The 25,771-nt window shown below is 34.1% G+C and overlaps 1 protein-coding gene across 1 annotated transcript in view; it reads right to left on the bottom strand.

Annotated features, from left to right (window-relative positions):
• Nucleotides 1-7,260: 7,260 nt before the first annotated feature.
• CENPC (centromere protein C) overlaps nt 7,261-25,771 on the bottom strand; it is a 50,106-nt gene continuing 31,595 nt past the window's right edge. Inside the window, exons 7-12 of the mRNA XM_064584004.1 lie at nt 21,959-22,063; nt 21,068-21,196; nt 19,297-19,392; nt 17,446-17,600; nt 11,054-11,144; nt 7,261-10,154 (exon numbers count right to left, since the gene is read on the bottom strand). Of these exons, the coding sequence (XP_064440074.1) occupies nt 10,084-10,154; nt 11,054-11,144; nt 17,446-17,600; nt 19,297-19,392; nt 21,068-21,196; nt 21,959-22,063 (647 nt within the window). The 3' untranslated portion in view covers nt 7,261-10,083. The remainder of the gene's footprint in view (nt 10,155-11,053; nt 11,145-17,445; nt 17,601-19,296; nt 19,393-21,067; nt 21,197-21,958; nt 22,064-25,771) is intronic.

A 25,771-nucleotide genomic window follows, 5' to 3' on the forward strand; every position in this document is an offset into this window, starting at 1 on the left:
ACTGTTGGTAAGAATATAAAACTGTACAGATTTTATGGAAAACAGCATGGGGATTCCCAAAGAAATAAAAATAAAACTGCCATATAATTCAATAATCCCTCTCTGGGTAAATAGCCAAAGGAAATGAAATCAGGATCTCAAAGCAGTATCTACACTCTCATGTTCATTGTAGCATAATTCACAGTAGCCAAGACACTGAAACAACCTAAGTATCCACTGATGGGTGGACAAAAAAATTATGGTATACACACATACACACACACAAATGGAATATCATTCAGGCATTTAAAAAAAAAGGAGATCCTGGCACATCGGCAACATGGACTTGGAGGACATTGTGCTAAGTGAAATAAACCAGACACAGAAAGACAAATACTGTTTGTTTTTAAGTTCAGTACTCGTTATATGTAGAATCTAAAAAAGTCAAATTCCTAAAGAGTAGAATGGTAGTAGCCAGGGGTTGGGAGGGGGGGGGCGGGGATGTGGGGAAAATGGGAAGATGTTGGTCAAAGGGAACAAAATGTCAGTTATAAGATGAATAAGATCTGAAGATCTAATGTACAGCATGATTATAGTTAACAATATTGTGTTGTGCACTTAAAATTTACTGAGAGTAGATATTAAGTGCTCTTATCACACATCCAAAAAAATGGTAACTATGTGAGGTAATAATGAATGTGCTAACTTGTGTGGTAATTGCTTCCCAATGTATACATGTTAAATTATCAAGTTGTATACCTTAATAATAAAATAATGTGCTTGATACTAAAATCATGATCTATAAAAAAAAATCATAAATTAGACTTCATCAAAATTTAAATCTTCGCTCTTCAAAAGACCCCACTGAGATGATGAAAAGGGATGCCACAGACTAGGAGAAAATATTTGCAAACCACATATCCAACACATGACTCATATCTAAAATACATTTTTCCAGGGGTGCCTGACTGGCTCAGTCCATAGAGCATGAGACTCTTGATCTTGGGGTTTTAAGTTTGAGCCCCACGTTGCGTGTAGAGATTACTTAAAAAAATAAAATCTTTAACAAAATTTTTTAGAAATAACAGATTTTTCCAGTTTTATTGAGATATAATTGACATATAACATTGTAATAGTTCTAGGTGTGTGTGTGTATGTATATACACACACATATATATATATATTAAGATCTTATTTGGGGGAGAGAGAGAGAGCACAAGCAGGGGGTAGGGGCAGAGGGAGAAGCAGACTCTCCACTGAGCAGGGAATCTGATGCGAGGCTCAGTCCCAGGACCCTGAGATCATGACCTGAGCCACAGGCAGATGGTTAACCATCTGAGCCACCCAGGCACCCCAGCAAATGCTGGTGATGATGCAAAGAAACTGGTTATCTCATATACTGATAGTGGTAATGTGAAACAGTACAGCCACTCTGGAACATAGTTTAGCAGTTTCTTAAAAAACAACTTACCAGGGCGCCTGGGTGGCTCGGTTGGTTGGGCGACTGCCTTCGGCTCAGGTCATGATCCTGGAGTCCTGGGATCGAGTCCCGCATCGGGCTCCCTGCTTGGCAGGGAGACGCTTCTCCCTCTGACCCTCCCCCCTCTCATGTGTTCTCTCATTCTTTCTCTCTCAAATAAATAAAAAATCTTAAAAAAAAAAAAAAAAAAAAAACTTACCGTATGTATTTCTGCACATTTATTCCAGAGAAATAAAAACTTATTTACATAAAAACAGGTACAAAATACCATCTTTACTTGTAGCACATTCATACCAAAGAACACTACTCATGATGGAAAGAAATGAACTATTGGTATATAGAACAACTTGGATGGTTCTCAAGGGCATTAAGCTGAGTGAGAAAAGCCAAAGGTCATATGTTCTATATGATTCCATTGATAAAACAATCTGTAGGTGACAATATTATGGCGATGATAAATAAATGAATGGTTGCCAGAAGACTAGAAGGCAGGGTGATGGGAAAAAGGGAGCTGATGTGACTATTAAGAGGCAGCATAAAGGAGAGCTTCCTGGTGATAGTTCTGTATCTTGATTGCAGTGGTGGTTACACTTGATAAAATGACATGGAATCATACACATCGTACCCATGCAAAATTTTGGACATTGTATTATAGTTATATAATATGTAACCATTGGGGGCAACTGGATGAAAGGTACATCCATTCAGCCACTGGATGGATAACAAAACTGGAATATTATTAAACAATAAAAATAATTACAAGCATCATCAGCTTTTGTGGGAGATGGCCATGATGGGTTAATGGATGTTGAATTTATTCTCTCTGCACAACTATATACTAGCAAAATATTAAACATAACTATGTGCAGGCATTGGACAACAGTGCAGAGCTGCAATTCTTGAAAGGCCTAAGGTTAGCTCCACAATCACCTGATTTTATGCTTAAGGGCACTTTCCAAACTGAGCACAGGGAGTGGAATTCAAACAGAGCAGTGGTCTCATGGGGCAGAGAAAACATGGGACTGTTGACTGTTGAGAGAGCTGGAATTGCAGTGGGATACCAAAGAGGAAACTGCATTGAAAATAGAGCTCCAGAAACCTGCATGGTGCCCCAAAACAGTGTTGTGCAATAGAACTTTCTGTAACGATGGAAATACATATTTTTTGCAAAGATGGAAATATTTAATGTGCTGTCCAGTATGACAGCCACCAGTGCCATGTGGCTACTGAGCACCTGAAATGTGGCAAGTGCAAATAAGGAACTAAATATTTTGTTTAAATTAAATTTAAATAGCTACAACATGTGGTTTGCCCTGGAGTTTGGCTGAATAAATTGTAAATATGCAGGACAAAATTCAATGAGGTCTTTCTGTATTTGGCTCATTTCCCTTAGCATAATATAGTCCAGACTGATCCATGTTGTTGCAAATGGCATGCTCTCCTTTTTTAAGACTAATATCTATTATGTATATATATGCCACAATTTCTTTATCCGTTCATCTGTTGGCAGCTTCTTTCTGTATCTTGACTATTGTGAATTATGCTGCAATGAATATGGAAGTGCAAATAGCTCTGATTTCATTTCCTTTGGATATATACCCAGAAGAGTGATTACCGAATTGCATGGTAGTTCTACTTTTAATTTTTTTAGGAACCTCTATACTGTTTTCCATAAAGGTTGTACACTTTACATTCCTACCAACAGGGTTCTCTTTTCTCCATCTCCTCATCCACACATCTTTTATCCTTTTGATAACAGCCATCCTAACAGATGTGAGGTGATAACTCATTGTAGCTTTGATTTGCATTTCCTGATTAGTGATGTTGAACATCTTTTCATACACCTGGTTGGTCATTTATATGTCTTCTCTGGAAAATTATCTCATATGTGGAATCTAAAGAAGTTGAACTCAAGAAGAGTAGAACAGTGGTTACTGGGGGCACGGAAGTGGAGGAAATCGGGAGATGGTTGTTGAAAGAGTACAAAGTTGCAGCTATATAGGATGAAAAATTCTGGAGATCTAATGTACAGTATGACAAATACAGTTAATACAGTATTATGTACTGGAAATCTGCTAAGAGAGCAGATTCTAGGTGCTCTTGCCACACATGCAAACACACACGCACAATGGAAACTGAGGAGACATATGCTAACTAGCTTGACTGCAGTAATCGTTTCACTATCTATATCAAAACACCATGCTATACACAATTTATATACAATTTTTATTAAAAGCAAACAAACAAAAAAACTTTGTGAGCCCTGACAGAATTACCAGGAGCTGTGCACTGAAAGAAGGGGCAAAATGTAGATATGGTTCTCACCAACCAAAGTAGAGAGCCCTTGTTGAACAACCCAGGCTTTTACTTTAGACACAGAAAGGCCACACTTTAGGAAAGCTACTTTGCCTTTAGAACATGGTTTTTCAACCTCAGCATTACTGATCCATTTTAACAGGTAAATTATCTGGCATGCAATGTTGGAAGTGGGAGGGTCTGTTTTATTGTACAATGTTTACCAGCCTTCCTGGCCTCTACACATTAAGTACCAGTAGCACCCACACACATACTCACTGTAACAATCAAAACTGTTTCCAGGGGCGCCTGGGTGGCTAGTCAGTTAAGCGTCTGACTCTTGGTTTCAGGTCAGGTCATGATCTCAGGGTCCTGGGATTGAGCCCCGCGTCAGGCTCTGCACTCGGCGTGGAGTCTGCTTAAGATTCTCTTCTTCCTCTGCCCCTCCACCCCCCTGATTCTCTCTCTCTCTAATAAATAAATAAAATCTTAAAAAGAAAAGCCAAAACTGTTTCCAGACATTGCCAGATGTCCACTGAATCGTAAAATCACCTCTAGGTGAGAATCAGTCCCTAGAGTAACAGCCAATCTAAAACTGTCCTAACTAAAATGAATTCTCAACAGGATCACGCTGATCAATAATAAGTTACCCCCTAAATAAAATTCTTTAAAGAAAAAAAAAAACCAACAATAAAATAAAGTTTATTTCCAGTAATACAAGTATGAAGAGGTCAACAATTTCCCTACTTAAAAAAATATAAAGCTAGACAAAATGGTCAAAAACTATCATTTCAAGGCATAAGAAACCAACCTAGGGTAAATTATAAGTTGAGAACTATTTATTCCTGAAAAAACTGCTAGAGCTTTGGAAAAAAAAAAAAAAAGAAAAAAAGTTAGAGCCTGTGGGATTCTTGAGTGAGGTTCTCATTCTACCCAAGTTGATCAGTAAGGATTGTATCTTTAACAGGCTATGACCGACTACAAAAACCAACAACTCTGCCCTAAGAGGGAATGGACTTGATTCAGTGCAGCAGTGTTAAATCTATAGCTTTGTCAGTTAATGTGGAGGAAATCAGTTAGGAATGGCCAGGGAAAACCTGTAGTTACTAGCCAAAAGTTATAGTCCCAGTTCTTAGAGAGCAACAGAACTGCCAGAAATTTATTTAGATGATCCTGGAAACAAGACAGACACAGAAGGGCTAAGATTAGTTCTGTACATATCCTGTCTAACTCAGAAATGAGGCAAACACAGGAGAGACCACAGGAAGACTTGAGAACTGGTTGCAATACTGAACGTATCTCCCCTATCCCACACAGGGAACAATTAGCAGAGGGTAGAAGATCTACAGACTCAGAAGTGTTTGATGTCAACCTCTGTTTAAACATTGGCTGACTACTAAACTATATAGAGACAAAGGCTACCCCTAGGGAGCCAGGATAAAAACTGAAATAAAGAATTTAAAAAACTGAGCAGAGACACCAAAGGGACAATAGATTCCACAGTTTGAGTCCAGGCAAGATCATAAATTAAAAAAAAAAAAAAGAAGAAGAAATCTTAGATATAAAACATAACCAAGAATTGCTACAATATATTACCTAAAATGTCTAATTTTCAGCCAAAAATTATTAGACATGCAAAAAACAGACAAGCATGAAACACACTAAAGGGAAGAAAAGCAGTCATTAATAACTGAGTCTATATGGACCTAGACATTAGATTAACAAAGACTTCAATAGGGTATTAAACATGCTTATAGAACTAAAGTATGTTAAAAACGAATCAATAAAATAGGAAATCTATATAACTATAAAAAGAACCAAATTTAAATTCTAGAGTTAAAAAGCATAATTACTGAAATTAAAAATAAAAATCATTACATGGGCTCAACAGCAAATATGATATAGCAAAGAATCATTGATTTAAAGACATATCATTAGAAAGTATCCAAAGAATTAAAAGAAAAAAGATTGAAAAAATGAACAGAACATCAGAAACCAACATATGTGTAATGAGAGTCAGAGGAGGAGAGGAAAGAAAAAGGAGAAAAAAACTTTTGAATAACAGCCCAAAAGTTCCCAAATTTGATTAAAAACAATAACACTCAGATGCAAACAGCTCACCAAATCCCTAGTAGAATAAATACAAAGAGAATCTAGAAACACCAGAGTCAAAATGGTAAGACTAAAAAAATCTTCAAAGGAGCCAGAGAAAAATGATTCACCACACAGAAAATTAACAATGGACTTATAAAAAATGATGGAGGGGGCGCCTGGGTGGCTCAGTCGTTAAGCATCTGCCTTCGGCTCAGATCATGATCCCAGGGTCCCGGGATCGAGCCCCGCATCAGGCTCCCTGCTCCGCGGGAAGCCTGCTTCTCCCTCTCCCACTCCCCCTGCTTGTGTTCCCTCTCTCACTGTGTCTCTCTCTGTCAATAAATAAAATCTTAAAAAAAAAAAAAATGATAGAGGACAAAGGCAATGGAAAAACAAAGTCAATGTGCTCAAACAACAACAAAAAACTATAAACCTAAAATTATCAAGTGAAACTATCATTCAGAAATGAAGTCAAAATAAAAGCATTCCCAGATACACAAAAATTAAGAGAATATGTTGCTAATAGGCTTACTCTGTAAAAGGTACTAAAGTTCTTCAGGCTGGAAGGAAAAATGCCAGGTAGTATGTTAGTTACACAGGAAGGAATGAAGAATACTAAAGACAGTAAATATAAAAGATTGTATATGTTTTCTCTCTTTTCTTAATTTAAAAAAAAGAGGATAATTCAAAACAAAAATAACAAAACTTTTGGAATATATAAATATACAGTCAAATATATGCATATTCTAATGTAATTTATACAATGACATAGTATAAATTAGAAGGGGAAAGAAGTGAAGCTAAAAAAATGCAAAACTGATAAATTTTACTGAAATGAAGTCAGTAGTAACCTGACAGAGACTGAGATAAACTTAAGATGAATACAGAAATCTCTATAGCAACCACTAAAATAGTAACTCAAAATACAAATTCGTAAGACTTAAAATGGTACACTATAAAGACCGCTAACCCAAAATAAGACAGGAAGAAACAATTATAATAAAAACAACAAAACCCCTTAAGACATATAGAAAACAGAACAGCAAACATAAATTCGATCTTACCAATATTTACATTAAATAAGTGGATTACATATTCCAATCAAAAGGCAGAACCTATTACACTGAATTTTTAAAAACTCAAGATCCAACTATGTGCTTTCTATAAGAGACACATCTTAAATTAAAAGACATAATAAATTAATGTTAAAAGGACAGAAAAAGATACATCAGACAAATGGTATATAAAAGACAGCTGAAGTAGCTATATTAACATCAGACAAAATAAACTTTAAAATGAAAAATATTACTAAAAGTATTTCATAATGATAAATAGTTCAACAGTAAAACAATGATAAATGAATATGAACCTAATAATAGAATCAAAATAGATGAAGCAAAAATTGACAGATATAAAAAAGAAATAAATATTTAATAGGTAGAATCAGAGGTATCAATACTCCTTCATCAGTAATGGAAAGAAAAACTACACAAAAATCAGTAAGTATATGGAAGACTTAAACAACACTATCAACCAACAGACATAGAATACCCCACCCAACAGCAACAGAATACACATTTGTTTCTAACACAAGGAACATGCTCAAAAGACCACATTGTTGATCATAAAATAGTATCAATAAATGTTAAAAGGATTGAAAGTGTACAAAGTGTATTTTCTGTATACATCAGAGGCTAACAAATCACACTCACAGGCTGAATATAGATCACTGCATTTTGTATATAAAGTTTTATTGCAACATAACCACATTTATTCATTTACTTATTGTCTACTGATGCTTTCATGTTTCAGCTGCAGAACTGAGTAGTTGCAATGTAAACCATATGGCTGCAAAAGTGAAAACTGCAGAAAAACTTAGCAAATCTCCAAATTAGTTCAGAAACAAAATATCTGGAAAAACCCCAAATATTCACAATTTACAAGAAACACTTCCAAATAACCCACTGGTTAATGAGGACAAGAAAAAATTGTAAATATCTTGAATTAAATGACATATCAAAGTGAAGCTTTAAGTGGCTGAATTAGAAAGGAAGAAAATTCTAAAATAGTCTAAACATTCATCTTAAGAAGCTAAGAAAAAAAGGGCAAATCAAACCCCAAAGTAGAATACACTAAATTATAAAGATATATTTGTTTATTTATGAGAGAGAGGGAGAGAGGAAAGAGGGAGATGGAGAGGGAGGAGAGAAGCAGACACTCTGCTGAGCACAGAGCCCAGACCAATGAGGAGCTCGATCTACAACCCTGAGATCATGACCGGAGCTGAAACCAAGACTCCCAACGCTGGACCAATTAAACCACCCAGGTGCCCCAGAATGCACTAAATTATAAAGATGAGATAAAAAATGAATGGAATAGAAATACAAAGAGAAAAAAATCAATGAAACTAAAGTTAATTATTCTGAAAGAACAAAACTGATAAAAGCCTAACAAAAAATGACCAAAAAAAGAAATAATTATACAGCAAAATTTGTGCTTCAGATACTGTACTATTTTTATATTAATTTATGTGTATTTTAAGATTATTTTATGTCAAATCTCAAAAAAGCTTTGAAAGAGAAAATACTATAAATTTCAAGCAAACCAAGGTGAAAATTTAGAAATAGGCTAAAGGTGAAAATTTAGAAATTCTTCAAAAATTAGCTTACCAAAACTAAAGATATAAGAAATCTGGATATTCTGGTACTTATTAAGGAAGTCAAAGCCATAATTAAAAAATCTCTCCATAAAGAAAACTCTAGACGTGGATGGTTTTACCGGTAATTCTAACATGTAAGAAGGAAATGTTACCAATCTTTTATAAACTCTTCCAAGGATTACAAAAAGAAGGAACAGTGTTCATAGGGAATACTACTCAGAAATAAAACATGAATGAACAACTGATATACATACCACAGTGGATGAAACTTAAGACAATGTGTTGAATGAAAGTATATTTTATGAGTCCATTTATATAAAGTTCTAGAACAACCTCCCTACCACTATAAAGAAGAATGGTGGCCCAAGGGCCCAAGTCAGGTTGACAGGTATTGAATTAGACAGAATAAACTTCCTGAAGTGGCAAAAGCTTTGTGGCTTAATGTATAAGATGTACTTGCCAAGAACTCATTGAACTGTAAGATCTATGCATTTGACTATTTGTAAGTTACATCAATAAAATAAATGCTTCACTTAAAAAAATAATCAAGCCACTGCAGATGACTGAACAAAAATCTGTCCAGTCTAGGTAAAGATGGAAACACATCTAGTCCTATAACTCTTGACTTGGGAAAGCAAATATAACCAGCTTCTCTAGTGATAAAAAGTTTATTCATATACTAAATTCGGCAATTTATGGAGACACTGAGAAGTTAATAGACAATGTCTTAGCAAGCTTCACAAGAAAATAAATTTGCATTGATTTTTTTAAATAAAAGCAACAGTTAACGCATACTGTTGAATTACAATGATGACAAATGAAACTAAGATTTTCAGGTTAATATGAAAATACTTATTAAAATGACTTCAGGAATAGCTGTTAGCGATTTGTGACATTTAGTCATTTTCTCTCCTAAATCTACATATTTTTAGTGCATCTGGTAACATTAAGAAGCCTGAGTTATTTTTTAATGATCTTTCACACTGATTCTCCTTCTAATAGAAAGATGAGTGCTAAGCAGAAGCATTATTGTGAAACCTAAGGGTTTCAGAGAGAACATAGTCCTGCCGACATTTTGATTTCAGAACTGTGAGACAATAAATTTTTGTTTTTAAGCCACCAGTTTGTACTATATTCTGTTACAAAGCCCTAAGAAAGTAATACAGATGTATTTATATGTATCACAATTCTCTATTATTGGATTATTTTGTTAGTGACTTAAAACATTTGGAAAAGATTACTAAATGAATGAACATATTAATCAAATCTCTTCTAAAAAAGAAATGTCCTATATTTCACTGTGAGAGAAGACATTCTTTTCATGTTATTAAAATACTATGAATATGGGCATCACTACAGACTATGTGTACATTTATAAAAAAATCAGAAGACACATGGGGGTTTGAAATGTTTATCAGATAAAAGAACACACAAAACTGAATAAAATTTTTATTTTAAAATATCACAAATAATTATAAAGATAAATGTCTCAACTGCACAAACTGTTTTTTATATATGTGTGTGTGTGTCTATATATATATAGACACACATACGTATTTAAACTTTGCTTCATCTTTCATCTTTTTATCTGAGTAAAAAGAAGAACACTTTCCTCATTCAGGAGATTTTTGATGTTGTAATAATTACCTAGAAGTAAAGTGGTAAGAAAAAAATTATTTCCATAGGAATCATTTCCTTTTAGTTGAATGTTTAGCCATCACTAAGACAGTTACAGTATATAGTATCAATTTTTTTTAATCAATTCATCTAACCTAAAGTAAGTCTTATTTAATTCCATGAACTAAAAAATCCAAGAGTTAACCATCACCTGTGATCCAGATAAGGTTTGACAGAAATGAAAATCTCACATCATTCTGATAATGAATGCTAAGGTGAATTAGACAAGGGTGAAGAAAGAGAAAATTTCTATATATTAGAAATTGATACATATTAAGATTAACTGAGTTATAATAATCATAATGTGTTCACAACAGTGCTGGTACATACTAAGGACTATATAAACACTGCTATTATTTTTGTCTCCTTTCATTAGAATGTAAGCTCCATGAGGGCAGGGATTTTTTCCCCTGTTTTGGTCACTTATGTATCCTATACTCTTAGAGCAGTGCTTGACAGACTCTCAATCACCTTTGTTGAATGATGAATAAATAAATGAACAAATTAACAGTCCTCTTTCCAGAGGCTTGTGCTCTTTAATAGCTGATGAAACATACTATACTGTATGTTTAAAATAACCTACTAAAAATTGCTTGACTACATAATGTCTTATAGGTAATACAGCAGAAATAATTTTCCTCCTACCGTGGATAAAACTAAATATTTTTACATTTTGCAATAAGCAATTCTTGTTCAATTTTCATGTACCCAAATACTAACATACTTACCTAATGATAAAATAAAAATATGTATTGGCATGAGTCACATGACATTTCATTTTGACCACTGTGGCTTCCATTGCATGGTACTCATGAGCAACTATATAAATATTTTAACTATATGAAAGAAGATGTCTTTATTTTTCTTACCTGAAGGAACATAGAACGAATCCCCAGTTGTTATTATATAAGGTGTTTCATGTAAGGTACATAAAAGGTCACCAAAGTTAACATAAAAAACCTGTAAAATTAAAAATTAAAATCTCATTTCAAATTCAACCACAACAACACACTACAAAGAAACTTAAAGGAAATGTGGTAAGCAGAATAATGACCCTCCAAAGATGTTCACACTCTAATCTCCAGAATTTGTTTTGTTACATGGCAAAAAGGACCTTGAGATTGGGAGATAGGTAAGTCTAGATTATCTAGTTGGGCCTATTCTAATCACACAAACCCTTAAAAGTGGAGAATTTCTCCTAGAAGCAGAAGAAAGATGAAGCAGAGGAAAACCAGAGAAATTCAAAGCATGAAAAGGACATAGACTGTTGCTGGCACTGAAGATAAGAGGGCCATGAGCCAAGAAATATAGGCTATTTCTAGAAGCTGAGACTGAATTCTGGCCAACAGCCAGCAAGGAAATGAGAGCCTCAGTCCTACAACAACATAGAACTGAATTCTGCCAACAACCTGAATAAACCTGAAAGCAGATGCATCCTAAGAGTCTCCAGAGAGGGATACAGAGCTCCCAAAATCTTGATTCCAGCCCTGTGATACTCTAAACAGAATACTACGCCAAGCTCACCAGGATTCTAATCAATATAACTGTGAGATAATAAACGGGTGTTGTTTTAAGTCAATGAATTTATAGTAATTTGTTAAAACAGCAATAGAAAACTAATACAGGAAGAAATTTCTTTTGTTCTTATTATTTACCAGCTTATGAAAATTCAGAACCACGGTAAATAATATCACTTAGCTATACTACAAAATAGCTAGGTTTTATATACACCTCTTTAAAGGTTACATGGTTGGGACAGGTAATTCAATCCGACAGATGAAAGAACAAAAAGCAAAACAAATAAATGATACATTTAAACAAGCATCAACATTAAGAAAGTAAAAGAAGATAAATCTAACTCTCAATCATAAAGGCTTCCATATTCATATTCATGGCAAATTTTACATTTTATACATAGGTAACACCCTGGCAATGATCTGGTTTTGGGGTAACTAAAAAAATATAAAGCCTTCAAACATTCAGATTCAAATTTTGAGATTCAGCCATCAAAAATATATTGCCTCAGAGAATCCCTCCTCCTCTTCCACCTCCTTCTCTTTTTTTTTTCTTAACACTTTGTGAAATGAGCCTAAAATACCAGGAAAACAATAGCAGCTAGCACTTACATAGCACTTACTCCTTGCCAGCCACTATTCTGAACACTTAATTTGTATTCATTTAATGTATGTAAGTAGCAATGAGACAGGTACTATTTTAATAGCTTTATACAAATGAAGAAAATGAGGCAACAGAGGGGTGTAATTTTCCAAGTTCACAATATAAATGGCAAAAATGAGATTTGAACTCAGGCACTTTGAATCCAGAATTCATGCTCTTAACCACTATAATATGCTAACTCCCTAAATAGGAAAAAAGCTCTTCAAAAAGTTCCAAAGGTACTTTATAATTTAATAAAAAAAAAATTTTTATTACATCTAAAGAAATTTTGCCTCAATTTAAAAGACAAAAAGGTAACAAACATACTACCCAGAGAGTCAAGCATATATTTTTAAGTGTTTTTTTTTTCTTTATTCAATTTAGCTAAGTACACCTCTTTCCACTTCTGCAAACATTTTAATAGGAAGGCTTTTTAAGTACACAAAAATAGAATGATGAACTCCTATGAATATCTAATACCAACAACCTTCCCTGTTCCATCTCTTTACTTCCCCCATTCCATGTTATTTTGCAATAAATACCCCAGCATCATAAATCATCTGTAAATATTTCAGTGTGTACTAAAAAATCAAGGTGTTTTTAAAATTTTTATTTATTTTTTAAAGTTTTATTTATTTATTTTTTTAGTAATCTCCATACTCAGCATGTGGCTTGAACTCACGACCCTGAGATCAAGAGTCACATGCTCTACCAATAGAACCAGCCAGGCACCCCCAAGGTGCTTTTTAAAAACACGACTACAACAGTTTTATCACACCTAAACATAAATAAATATTTAATATCAAATACCCAGTCAGTATTAAAATTTCCAATTGTCTCTTAAATGTATTTTTAAGAGTCTGTTTATCCTCTTAAATTGCTCAGTCTACAGTGGTTCTCAATTTGAAGGTAATTTCTCAATTTCAGGAGACAAAGAGGCAACGTCTGGGAACATTTCTGATTCTTACAACTAGAGGAGTACTACTAGAATCTAGTTGGCATAGGTCAGGGATGCTACTAAACATCCCACAATGCACAGGAAGCCCCTCTACAATAAAGCATTATCCAGTCTAAAATGTCAGTAATGCCATGGTTGAGAAACACTGATCTATAGGTTCTACTTGGTTCTTTTTTATTCCTTGCAACTTACCTATTAAAGAAATCAAGCAGAAAAGTTTGCTGTAAAAAACTTTGCATAGTTGAATTTTGCTGATTATAACCTCAGGGTATCATTTGAAAGGTCATCTATTCTTTATATCCTTAAATTGGTAGTTAGATATTAGAGTTTTGATCACATTCAGGTATTTTTGTTGTTTGCTTTATGTTTTTTTCTTTTTTTGGTTGGTTGGTTTTTAAAGGAAATGGAAGAGGCAAGACTATTTCATACATAGCGTTGTATTCTTCCATCAGGAGGCACATAAAGTCTGGTTGTCTGTTTTTTATTTATTTTTTCTCTTTTGTTTTAATATATTTTTTAATTTACTTTTTTAATTAATTTTTTTAACCCCACCCTCCCCACCTCCTTCCCTCCAGCAGTCCTCAGTTTATTTCCTATGATTAAGAGTCTCTTATGGTTTGTCTCCCTATTTCTTCTTGTCTTATTTTTTCCTCTCTTCCCCTATGATCCTCTGTTTTGTTTCTTAAATTCCACATATGAGTGAGATCATATAATTCTTTCTCTGATTGACTTATTTCACTTAGTATAATACGCTCTAGTTCCATCCACATTGTTGCAAATGGCAAGATTTCATTTTTTGATGGCTGAGTAATATTACATTGTGTGTGTGTGTATGTGTGTGTGTGTGTATATATATATATATATCAATCACATCTTTTTCTACTAGTCTGTCGGTGGACATCTGGGCTCTTTCCATAGTTGGCTATTGTGGACATTGCTGCTATAAACATTGGGGTGCAGGTGCCCCTTCAGATCACTACGTTTGTATCTTTGGTATAAATACCCAGTAGTGCAAGTGCTGGGTTATACGGTAGCTCTATTTTCAACTTCTGGGGTCGTCTTCTTTTTTAGATGTTAGCAGACATTCATACTCAATGCCTAGACAGATCCAACAGTTTATCAGGGATTGCAAAATGGTAATATTTTATTCTATCATTCCTTTTTCATTTATTAATTGGAATTTTTTAAAAGATTTTATTTATTTATTTGAGAGAGAGAGACCACAAGCAGGGGGAGCATCAGAGGGAGAGGGAGAAGCAAGTCCCACTGAGCAGAGAGCCTGATGCGGGGCTCGATCCCAGGACCCTGGGATCATGACCTCAGCCAAAGGCAGAGGCTTAACTGACTGAGCCACCCAGGCACCTCTAATTGGAATATTTCTAAAAAGGACAACGTCACCTCATTTTTATTTGGTTACATAACAGTACAGTTTATAAGAAAAGTGCAAAAAAAAATGTTTACTTCCCTTTATTTACCATATTTGTTGTCAAAATAAGTTAGGCTCCTAGAATTCTCCAGGAGCAGTTTTTCTTTTTTATAGCAGTCTTTCAAATTCATGAATTTAAATATAATGGATATGTATCACTCCACTTAAGTTATTCTTATTGATTCTCAAGTTTTCACATCTTTGTCCAGTGAGAGCATCTTCAAGCTGGATCCTGAGACCTTATGACCCAATTCTACTGGTCTTTGGTAAGTTTGCTAGCAGTTATGATTAAAAAAACATTTCAAGCTCAGGGGCACTTGGATGACGAAGTCAAGTAGGCCTCCAACTCTTGGTTTCGGCTCAGGTCATATTCTCAGGGTTGTGGGATTGAGCCCCGTGTCAGGTTCCACGCACAGAGCAGAGTCTGCTTGAGACTCTCTCTCCCTCTCCCTCTGCCCCTTCTCCCCACACTCTCTCTCTAAAATAAATAAATCTTTAAAAAAAAAAAAAAAAAAAATATATATATATATATATATATATATATATAATTTCAAGCTCAGGTCCAGGCCTGCATTCAGACATTTCTCTAAGGAACTCTGGTTCTTTAAAGTATGTTACTCTCACTTTTTTAAGTTCTGGAACATTTATTGTCTAATTTTTCAAATATTTCCACCCCTTCACTCATTTGTGTTTTTTCCTCTCTTCTCCTGGTTTTTTTTTTTTTTTTCTGTTCTCCACATCACTTCACTTTTTTATTTTCCATTTCTTAATCTCTTCTTGTCTTTTGGGAGAGCTCCACAACCAACTCCCATAGTTAATCTGTTAATTCTTCTGTGGTTTGATTTTAACAAATCTACTACTGCTACTATCTCCCTCTCATACAGATTCTTTAATATTGAGTTTGAAGGAAAGAGTTAACGGCCTATGCTAGTTCTCCATCTGGTCCCTTGTTTCTCAAAAGCATATATTTAAAAGTGTGCTTCATGTTTTAAAAAACGTAAAAATACTCTTATACAAAAAAATAAAAAACTTTAACTCTGATTTTCATTATAAAAAGTTAAAGGCAATACTTGGAAGAAATAAAAATCAAGTATAATCATCTCATAACATGTTATTTTTCTATAGTTCCTTCAATTTTCATTTTTAAATTCTAGTCAGAATAAAATAGAGAGTTTTCTATTTTCCATAAGTTTGCTTAAATATTTATCCTAAAGGTCTTCTTATATGGCTATTCTTCAAAAATAATATGCTTAAACTGATATAAAAATGCTTATTACAGTACCTGGAACATCTAAATGCTATATAACTGCTTATTATCATATAATGACATCTTATTATTAAGTCAAAATATAAAATATAACCATTTCTTTCTGCAACACTTTCCAATGGTTTCTAATTTTTGCAATTACTATCAATGTTACAATAAATACCTATATATGTCCAGCTTCCCTAGCCTTTAAATTATTTTCTGAGGAAAATACTCTGAAATGAGATTCATAAATCAAAGGGTACAAATATTTTTCCAATAATTTCTACTAGCTATGTAAATATAAAATATTCTTGTTTTTAATGTGGATTCCTTTGAATAGTAGCCAGATTAAATACTTTCAAACATTTACTATTTAAATTTTCTTTTGTATAATAAAGGCATTATGGTTTAATGGGTAACTGCTATTATTTCAATGATGATATTTCATAATGCTTATCTTCATTTTTATATTAATTAATTAACTTTATGCAGAAATCATCATTACTTTAGTTAGTTCAATGTGTTATTTTTACTCTTTTAATAGTATCTGGAGAATATTTTAAGATTGGGTTAAAACATATTTTAAAGTATTTTAAATCCAATTCTAGTTATACTAATGTATTAATGAATTACTCTTTGACTTTCATGTGTACCTTCGTTTCTTGCCTCAATTTGCCCTTCTTTGATAATATAAACTCAAGGGCTTGTTGTTCTTTCTTTTTTTCTTTCTTGAGTTTAATTTTGTCAGTAAAAACAATTGTTCTGAATGCAATACTCCAGTAATGCATGATATCACAGGTTCCTGAAATGTTACTTACTGAAAAATATGCCTTAGACTCAGTATTTTTAAATGGCAGTAAAACAGTAAATATTATTAAAATTTGGTGATATTCAAATTCTGTAATTTTCAAATTCAAAACGTACAAATACAACATATATATATCTCATATCAATGGTGCAAGGGCATGTATCTCCAATGAGAGACAGAGAGAAAGAGATGGACTCACCCTGAATCTCATTATAATTTCAGCCAGTAATACTGCCACATATAGTAATACATTATTTAGTGCTTATTGAAGTAAGTAGCTCCTAGTCCTCTGTCTACTGCTGATGACATGATTCTGAAGACTTTTAAAATCTCATTATTGCTAAACTACATGATCAGTGAAATGAAATTTAGACTTAATTTTCAACAGCTCTAATGATTTGTTTGCAAACCTATATTATATGGTTCTTTTAAGTAAAGAACATTCCTTAAACTTCTGAATTTCAAGGTTACACCGCTATGCACAGAACAGGTACTTTTAAATAACCGTTAGCTGGTTGACTTTAAACAGATTTAACAGAAAAATTCTCTATGCACTATAATAATATCATTTCTGATAAAACAGCATTTTTAATACCTCATCAAGTCCAATAAATCAGAGTTATACCAATAGAGCAACATAAACATATGGAGAAATACACTCACCAATATATCTGAGCCAACATGCTGCTTTCCCTTTTCTTGATGTGGTCCTAATATTAATTTTCCAGTAGAAAAAATAGGTGTATCCAGTGTTTTATACACTTTCAGCTCACCATGCTCAACAAAAAATTGATACGTATCTCGTGGCCTTAAAAGATCTAAGGGAAAAACACTAATATAAATATAAAGCAAACAGCAATAATAACGCTCAATGATATAACATATACACACACATATACAACAGAATTTTTCCTAGATATAAACCTGCCTTACAAAGACAGAAGTGATTAAGGTCATTTACTTGAGCTAGAATGGTAGAGGTCAAATTTTGTCTGTCTCACAAGTTGTGTGACCAGGCAAGTTAGTTCTCTCTCTGTGCCTCTTCTTTTCTATAAAATGGGACAATAATAGTTCATCTATGCTAGAGTTGTGAATATCAAATGAATTAAAGTGTATAAAGTATTTAAAATACTGTCTGGCACAAAATAAACATTAGGTAGGTCTTAGCTATTAATAATAACAATGGCAGTATTATTATTTCTATTATGGCTCAGACAGAAAACAAAATTAGCTAAGAAACAAGAATTCCACATCTTTAAAAAGTTTAACATAGCTCACAATTAAATATATCATCATAATAGATTTTGTGCTTGCTTGACTGATTATTAAATAGCAAGATTTTTATCAAGTAAAGCAAGAGTACTTACTGTTGCTCACAATCACTATCTCATTTCTGAATTTCCCTTTTACTTATAAATCTTTCCAAATATATAGTTAAAATATTCTTCTGCAATCAACTTCTGTTTCCTTGGATATTTGGGAATGTTAGTAATCTCACAGATTACAGGATATAGAAAATACAGACTCAAGAAACAGACAAAAAGTTATGAACTCCTGACAATACTCACAACTTTTCCAACCTGAAACAATATAGCATTGTTTTGAGTTAAGAAACTACACTAAACAAAATTTTCTGTACTTCTACCTCTGTTGCCAAATAAACAATCTGATTATAAAAATAACTCTACTACTTAAGATGTCAAATGGAACCTATTTCACAGCCAAAATTTTAATTGGGAATACCACTACTGCCTCTCTGATTTGACCTATTTGTCCTCTGACTTAGGATAAATGGTCCTCAGTACTCATCAATATAGTTAAAACAGCTAAAACACTTAAATATTTCCTGTATGTAAATATTACCTGTTGGTAAATAGCTAAGTGTCCCCTACTTGCCCTCATCACACTATAGCCCATCCTTTGGAACCAATCATGGTCTCAGAGACAATGTACTTTTTGCCTATTAGATACAACAGTAGGCCTCTAGGACCCTCTGCTGGCCTTAAGGTTAAGCCTGGCATTTGTGTGGCATATCAATGTTCTTGCTAGTCATCACCCTAAAGGTCTGATTTCCTAGGTACTATTATTGGCATCCCATGGCCCAGAAGGCTGTCTAAATCCTGCCCACAATCCCTGCCTGGACTCACAGTAAGGGTGTATTCTGGGATCTACCAGCTAAATTTTAACAGCTACCCATAAGGAAAAACCTGTTCCCATGTGTCATCTTGGTTAAAGAAGGCCTGGGCCCTACTGGGGGAGGCAACACTCCTGATGATAACACCTGTACCCTAATGGATAAATACATTGTGCTATGTGTCCCCTAGACATTGTTTGCTATCAGAGCTCCCCCAGAGTAGTCCTCACATAGGCTGCTTACTGGAATTAGAGACTCTGCTGGACTTTGGCTCTAAAAGAGTTGGGAAGAAAAAGAGAAGGCAGATAGGCTAGTCATCAAGCCAGCAATCTGTCCTTACTAATTATTAAATTAAGCATTTTCATTATCCCTAATCTTACCCATGGGAATAATCTCTCTTGTTTCTGGGTCCTTTACCCTTGTTGGCTGCAATGGATCTCCCAGAGGTATACTCAGATTTACCATGAGTTTATTCTCTGCAAAAGAAATATCACTGTAATACAAACTACTTACTTAAAATTCTTCTCAATTAAAAGAAAGTCTAGTATGAAATACAGCTATGGACAAGTTGTAAGAAAAGAAAGAAAAAGCCTACCACAGGCGTAACAATCTCTTCCTATTTTCCTATTTATAAATGACTACTGTGATAAACAAAAATTCAAAAACCACAATGATTTAATATAGAATCAAACATACTAAACTTATTTTCTGTAAACCTGTTATGACAACTCTTGATATTCTTGCATCATCAAAAATGTTTTGAATATTCTCTCAGAGAGACAGAAGTATGTAATACACTAAAAATTCATTAAAATGTCTATTTTAATCATAATTTGAGCATGGGAAAAGTGAGCTTCAATGACAGGGTAATTTACTCATGGGGAAGTGTTTTATATTATGCTATTAATGATTTTTTTAAAAAGCAAAATACGTTTATTTTCAGAATTTGGAAAAAAGAGTGGACATTAAAAAGTGAATTCAAGGGGTGCCTGGGTGGCTCAGTCGTTAAGCGTCTGCCTTCAACTCAGGTCATGATCCCAGGGTCCTGGGATTGAGCCCTGCATCGGGCTCCCTGCTCGGCGGGAAGCCTGCTTCTCCTTCTCCTACTCCCCCTGCTTGTGTTCCCTCTCTCACTGTGTCTCTCTCTGTCAAATAAATAAATAAAATCTTTGGAAAAAAAAGTGAATTCAAAACAATAGAAAAAGAAAACACAATATTCCAAAACCTATAGGTTGCAGCAAAAGCAGACGTTAAGAGTGAAATTTATGCTATAAAATGTTTGTATTAAGACATAAAGTTCAAAGAAACAACTTAACATTACACCACAAGAACTAGAAAAAGATTTAGCTGAAATTTAGTAGAGGAAGGAAATAACAAAGAAAAATCAAATAAATAAAATAGAGACCAGAATAAACAATAACGTAACACTGAAAGTAATGACCAGTTTTGTCATTTGATTTCTTATTTGGCCCAATGCTTGCTTGTGCAGTAGTGTAGTGTTTAATATTTACATACTAAATATTTAATAGTTTACACTGTAGATTTTCCAGCTTTGTTTTATTGTTGATGTTTAATTTTGTACCATTGTGGTTGGAAAATATACTTGGTATGATTTCAGTCTTCTTAAATTTGTAATATTTGTTATGTCTCTTTTTATGTGAGGATTCTTCTGTGTGTACTTGAAGAAAATGTGTATTCTATTTTTCTTGGATGGAATGTTTTATATATATCTTTTAGAACCATGTATTCTGAAGTATGTTTCAAGTTAAAAACGTTCTTGTTGAAAAAAAAAGTAACTTTCACTGAGGGGACTCATTTAAAATAAAGCATATAAGAAGGGAGGTGGGTGGGAGGAAGGGTCAAGTAGGTAAAGGGGATTAAAAGTATACTTATGATGAGCACTGAGTAATGATGTTTAGAATTGCTGAATTACTATATTGCACACCTGAAACTAATATAACACTGTATGTAAACTATACTGGAATTACAATTAAAAACTTAATAAGAAATAAAGAAAAAAAAGTGAATTCACCCTGAAGTATTATATCTAACGTTTTTACAAATAAATTCCAAAATTTGTAAAGAGCTACTTCTCAGAGCAATATTATTTAAAATAAAATCTAAAAGTTACTTTCAGGAATAAGTTCATACTTCTTTCCTCATTATCAAGACAGATCCTTTTCCTATTATCCATTTTGTTGACTTTTCCAATGTTTCCTTTTGACTTCCTTTTAGGTGATACTGTGTCTGGGGACAGTATTCCACCAATCACAAATCCTCCTGAAAGTTAACAACAAAAAAGGTAAAGTATCATACCTGAGAGAGTAAAAATATTGAAACAAAATTTAAATTACTATAGCACATTTCCTTTTAGACTATCAAAGAATATAGTACTATTACTATATTCTAGAGCTAGTAACTCAAACAACACAAATACCAACCAAATCCACTTATGTTTCTACTACCCTAAATCTAGATGACTTATAAAACATGATAGAATGATCTCTGTTGCTTGAAATCAAAAGTGAGGTTGAATAACAAAGAACACAAAAGCCAGCAATGAAATATTTATAATAATTCACAAGTGGGCTTAGTTCTTTGACTTAGATATATCCATCACAGAAAGGAAATAACTTTCTTGCCCACTGTCTATATTTCTGTAGAAAAATATGATGAGCAAATGGGATGAGAACAGTAAAGGGGAATACTTATTAATCTTTGCCACTTTTATAATTTTCTCATGTTCTGATCTAATGACTTACTTTATGCAATTAAAAACCTTGTTCAATAGTATAGAATAATAACACTCTCAAGCAACACACTCACCTCAAACTCCTACCAAAGAGAGAAAAAGATAAGCATTTCTATAGTAATCAGACAAATCTGTACTTGAATCTGTTCTGACCTCATTTTTGGAAGATGATGATAAAATGAGGTAATTTATGTAAATATGTAAGACAGTGCTTTGCACATAATATACATAAACTGTTGCATTCTCATTATTATTTATTGTCAGATATTAAAGTGTAAATTGGAATTTACCTGATGGCCTTCCATGATAATCTATTCTCTCTCCCCGCCAATATTCCAAAGGTTTCAATCGTGTTCTCTTGGTCCTGCGAACATTTGGTGTGTTGGAAGGCAATACTGTAAAAAGATATTACACAAAAATGTACACATATAAATGTTTAATTGGATAGTTTGTAGTGGAACGACTGGTATTACCCTCTAGAACACTAATTTTTCTAGACAAAACAGTAGAAAAACAAAAATTTTGTAATGTATTTGTGCTAATAGTTAAAGAAATGCCAATGAAAAAATAAGCTGCTAGATTGGCAAAGATTAAAAAACTTGGTAACACCCAGGGTGAATGATGTTAAAGGTACACAGAAACTCAAATATATTTTAAGTAGAAATGTAAACTGATTGAAGGCAATTTAGCCATAACTTGATTCAGAATTTATAGAAAATGAGTCTGCAAAAATATTCACAAAAAGAGGCAAAGCTAGAGGCAGTCCAAGATGGTAGCATAGGGAAGACCCTGAACTCACAACCTCCATGGACACACTGAACCTGCACCTATATATAGACCAATTCCTTCTGAAGAACTGAGAGCTGACTGAACAACTTCTGCTCAACAAAGGACAGAAGGGCCACAGAGAGAAAGGTAGGAGAGACAAGACACAGTAGTATCTGAAACTTCACCTCGATCCGATGACCTGCAGAAGGGAGGGATGTCACTGAGAGGTGCACAGATTCACCTGCCCTGAGGCACAAAAAACCCAAAACAACAACAACAAAAAACAGTGGTTTAAAGGGTAACTGACTATACCTGAAGAAAATCCATTTACTAACCCTAGAGCATCTGACAAAAAGTGGCACAGCTATTAGAACTCTCTCCAGGTCACAGGTGCTGGCAAGCACCATTGCTTATGTTCCTCCACTTTGATAATGCAGATGGGATCAGAATTCAGGTGCTCTAGTTGGCCTGCTAGGGCTACCATAGCCAGATCCAGGACCCAAGCTCCAGCCATCCCCATAGGGTAGAACCCCACCTGCCATGCCTTATCACGCCAGGGTGATCACAGCCCAAGCACACTCCAGGTCTAGCCGGCCACCTAAAACCGCCAAGCACACAGAGTCTTCATAGGGGATATTCCTACACAAGTCCACTTCTTCAAGACCAGGAGAGGTAACAAAATAAGGACACATGTTCATGCTCATGTTCCAAATGAAAGAGTAAGATAAAACTCAACAACAACAAAAAAAACCTAAATGAAATACAGATAAACAATCCGCCTGAAAAAGAGTTCAAAGTAATGATCATAAAAACGCTCACCAAACTTGAGAGAAGAATGGATGAACTCACTGAGAACTTCAATAAAGAGACAGAAAGTATAAAAAAAAAATCAGAGCTAAAGAATACAAAATTGAAAGGAAAAATAGACTAGAGGCATTAACAGCAAATTAGAGGATCAGAAGAATGGATCAGTGAGATGGAAGACAGGGCAGTAAAAAAGCACCTAAGCTGAAAAGCAAAAAGAAAAAAAATTTTTATTAATGAGGATAGGTTAAAGGAATCCTGGGACAACATCAAGTGTAATAACAGCAGTACTATAGGGGGTGCAGAAGAAGAAGAAGAAAAGAGAGATAGAAGGGCAGAAAACTTAACTGAAGATATAACTGAAAACTTCCCTAATTTGGGAGAGGAAACAGACATCCAAGTTCAGGAAGAAGAGAGCACCAAATAATATGAACCCAAGGAGGTCCACACTAACACACAAAATAATTAAAACATCAAAAGTTAAGATAAAGTAGAAATCTTAAAAGCAGCAAGAGAAAAGCAGATAGTTATGTACAAGGGAAAACCCATAAGGATATCAACTGATTTTTCAGCAGAAACTTTGCATGTCAAAAGAGAGAGGCAGGATATATTCAAAGTCCTGAAAGGAGAAACAAAACAAAACAAAACAAACAAAAAACCCCAAAACAACAAAACCATGAATGCTCTTCCAGGGAAGGTAATTATTCACAACTGAAAGAGAAATGTGAATTTCCCAAACAAGTTAAAGAAGTTCATCCCTACTAAACCAGCTTTACAAGAAATATTAAAAGAATTTCTTTAAGCAGAAAAGAAAAGGCCATAACTAGAAGTAAGAAAATTAGGAAAGGAAAATTTTCACTGGTAAAAGCAAACATATGAAAAAGGTAGTACATCAAACATTTACAAAGCTAGTATGAAGGTTAAAAGACACAAGTAGTAAAATCAATTATATCTAGAAAAATTACTTAGAGGATTCACAAATAAAGATGTAAAATTTTACATCATATATATAAAACATGGAGGGGGAGCAAAAATATAGTGCTTTTAAAATGTGCTGGAACTTAACCAACTATCAACTTAATATAGACTCCTATATACATAATGTTATATATGAACCTCACGTTAATACCATAAATAAAAAAACCTGTAATGGAAACACAAAACAAAAAGAGAGAAAAGAATACAAGCATAACACTAAAGAAAGTCATCAAATCACGAGAGCAAAAAAAAAGAAACAGAGAACACTACAAAAGCAACTAGAAAACAATGAAAAAAATCACAATTAGTACATACCTATCAATAATTGCTTTAAATGTAAATGGACTGAATGCTCCAATCAAAAGACATAGGGTGAGTGAATGGATAAAAAACGAGACCCATCAACATGCTGTCTACAATAAACTAATTTCATGCCTAACAACACATACAAACTGAAGTTGGGACCAAAAAAGGGTCCATGCAAATGGAGGTGAAAAAAAAAACTAGGGTAGCAATAACTACATCAAACCAAAAAAAAACCTTAAAATAAAGATTACAAGAGACAAAGAAGGGACTTACATAATTATACGGGATCAATCCAACAAGAGGATGTAACAGTTGTAAGTATATATGAAGCCAACATAGGAACACTTAAATATATAAAGTAAATATTAACAGACACAAAGGGAGAAACTGACAGTAATACAACAGCAATAGACTTCAGGGGTGCCGGGGTGGCTCATTTGGCTAAGCATCTGCCTTTGGCTCAAGTCATGATCACAGAGCCCTGGGATCGAGCCCCATGTCAGGCTCCCTACTCAGTGTGGAATCTGCTTCTCCTTTCCCTCTGCCCCTCTCCCTACTTGTACATGTACTTGCTCTCTCAAATAAATAAATCTTTTTTTTTTAAGATTTTTTTTTATTTATTTATTTGGGAGAGAGAGAATGAGAGACAGAGAGCACAAGAAGGAAGAGGGCAGAGGGAGAAGCAGACCCCCTGCTGAGCAGGGAGCCCGATGTGGGACTCGATCCCGGGACTCCAGGATCATGACCTGAGCCGAAGGCAGTCGCTTAACCAACTGAGCCACCCAGGCGCCCTCAAATAAATAAATCTTAAAAAAAAAAAAAAAAAAAGAATTGTCTTTGCAGATGACATGATACTCTATGTGGAAAATGCAAAAGAGTCCACCACAAAATTGCTAGAACTAATACAGGAATTCAGCAAAGTGGTAGGATATAAAATCAATGCACAGAAATCAGCTGCATTTCTATACACTAACAATGAGACAGAAGAAAGAGCAATTAAGGAGCTGATCCCATTTACAACTGCACCAAAAACCATAAGATACCTAGGAATAAACCTAACCAAAGAGGCAAAGGATCTGTACTCAGAAAACTATAGAACACTCATGAAAGAAACTGAGGAAAACACAAAGTAATGAAAAAACGTTCCATGCTCATGGATTGGAACAACAAATATTGTTAAAATGTTTATGCTACCTAGAGCAATCTGTACATTCAATGCAATCCCTATCAAAATACCATCAACTTTT

This window comes from Mirounga angustirostris, unplaced genomic scaffold, assembly GCF_029215605.1.
Source record: "Mirounga angustirostris isolate CCGP_5_RB_7025 unplaced genomic scaffold, mMirAng1.0.hap1 SCAF_2, whole genome shotgun sequence".
Taxonomy (NCBI): Eukaryota; Metazoa; Chordata; class Mammalia; order Carnivora; family Phocidae; genus Mirounga; species Mirounga angustirostris.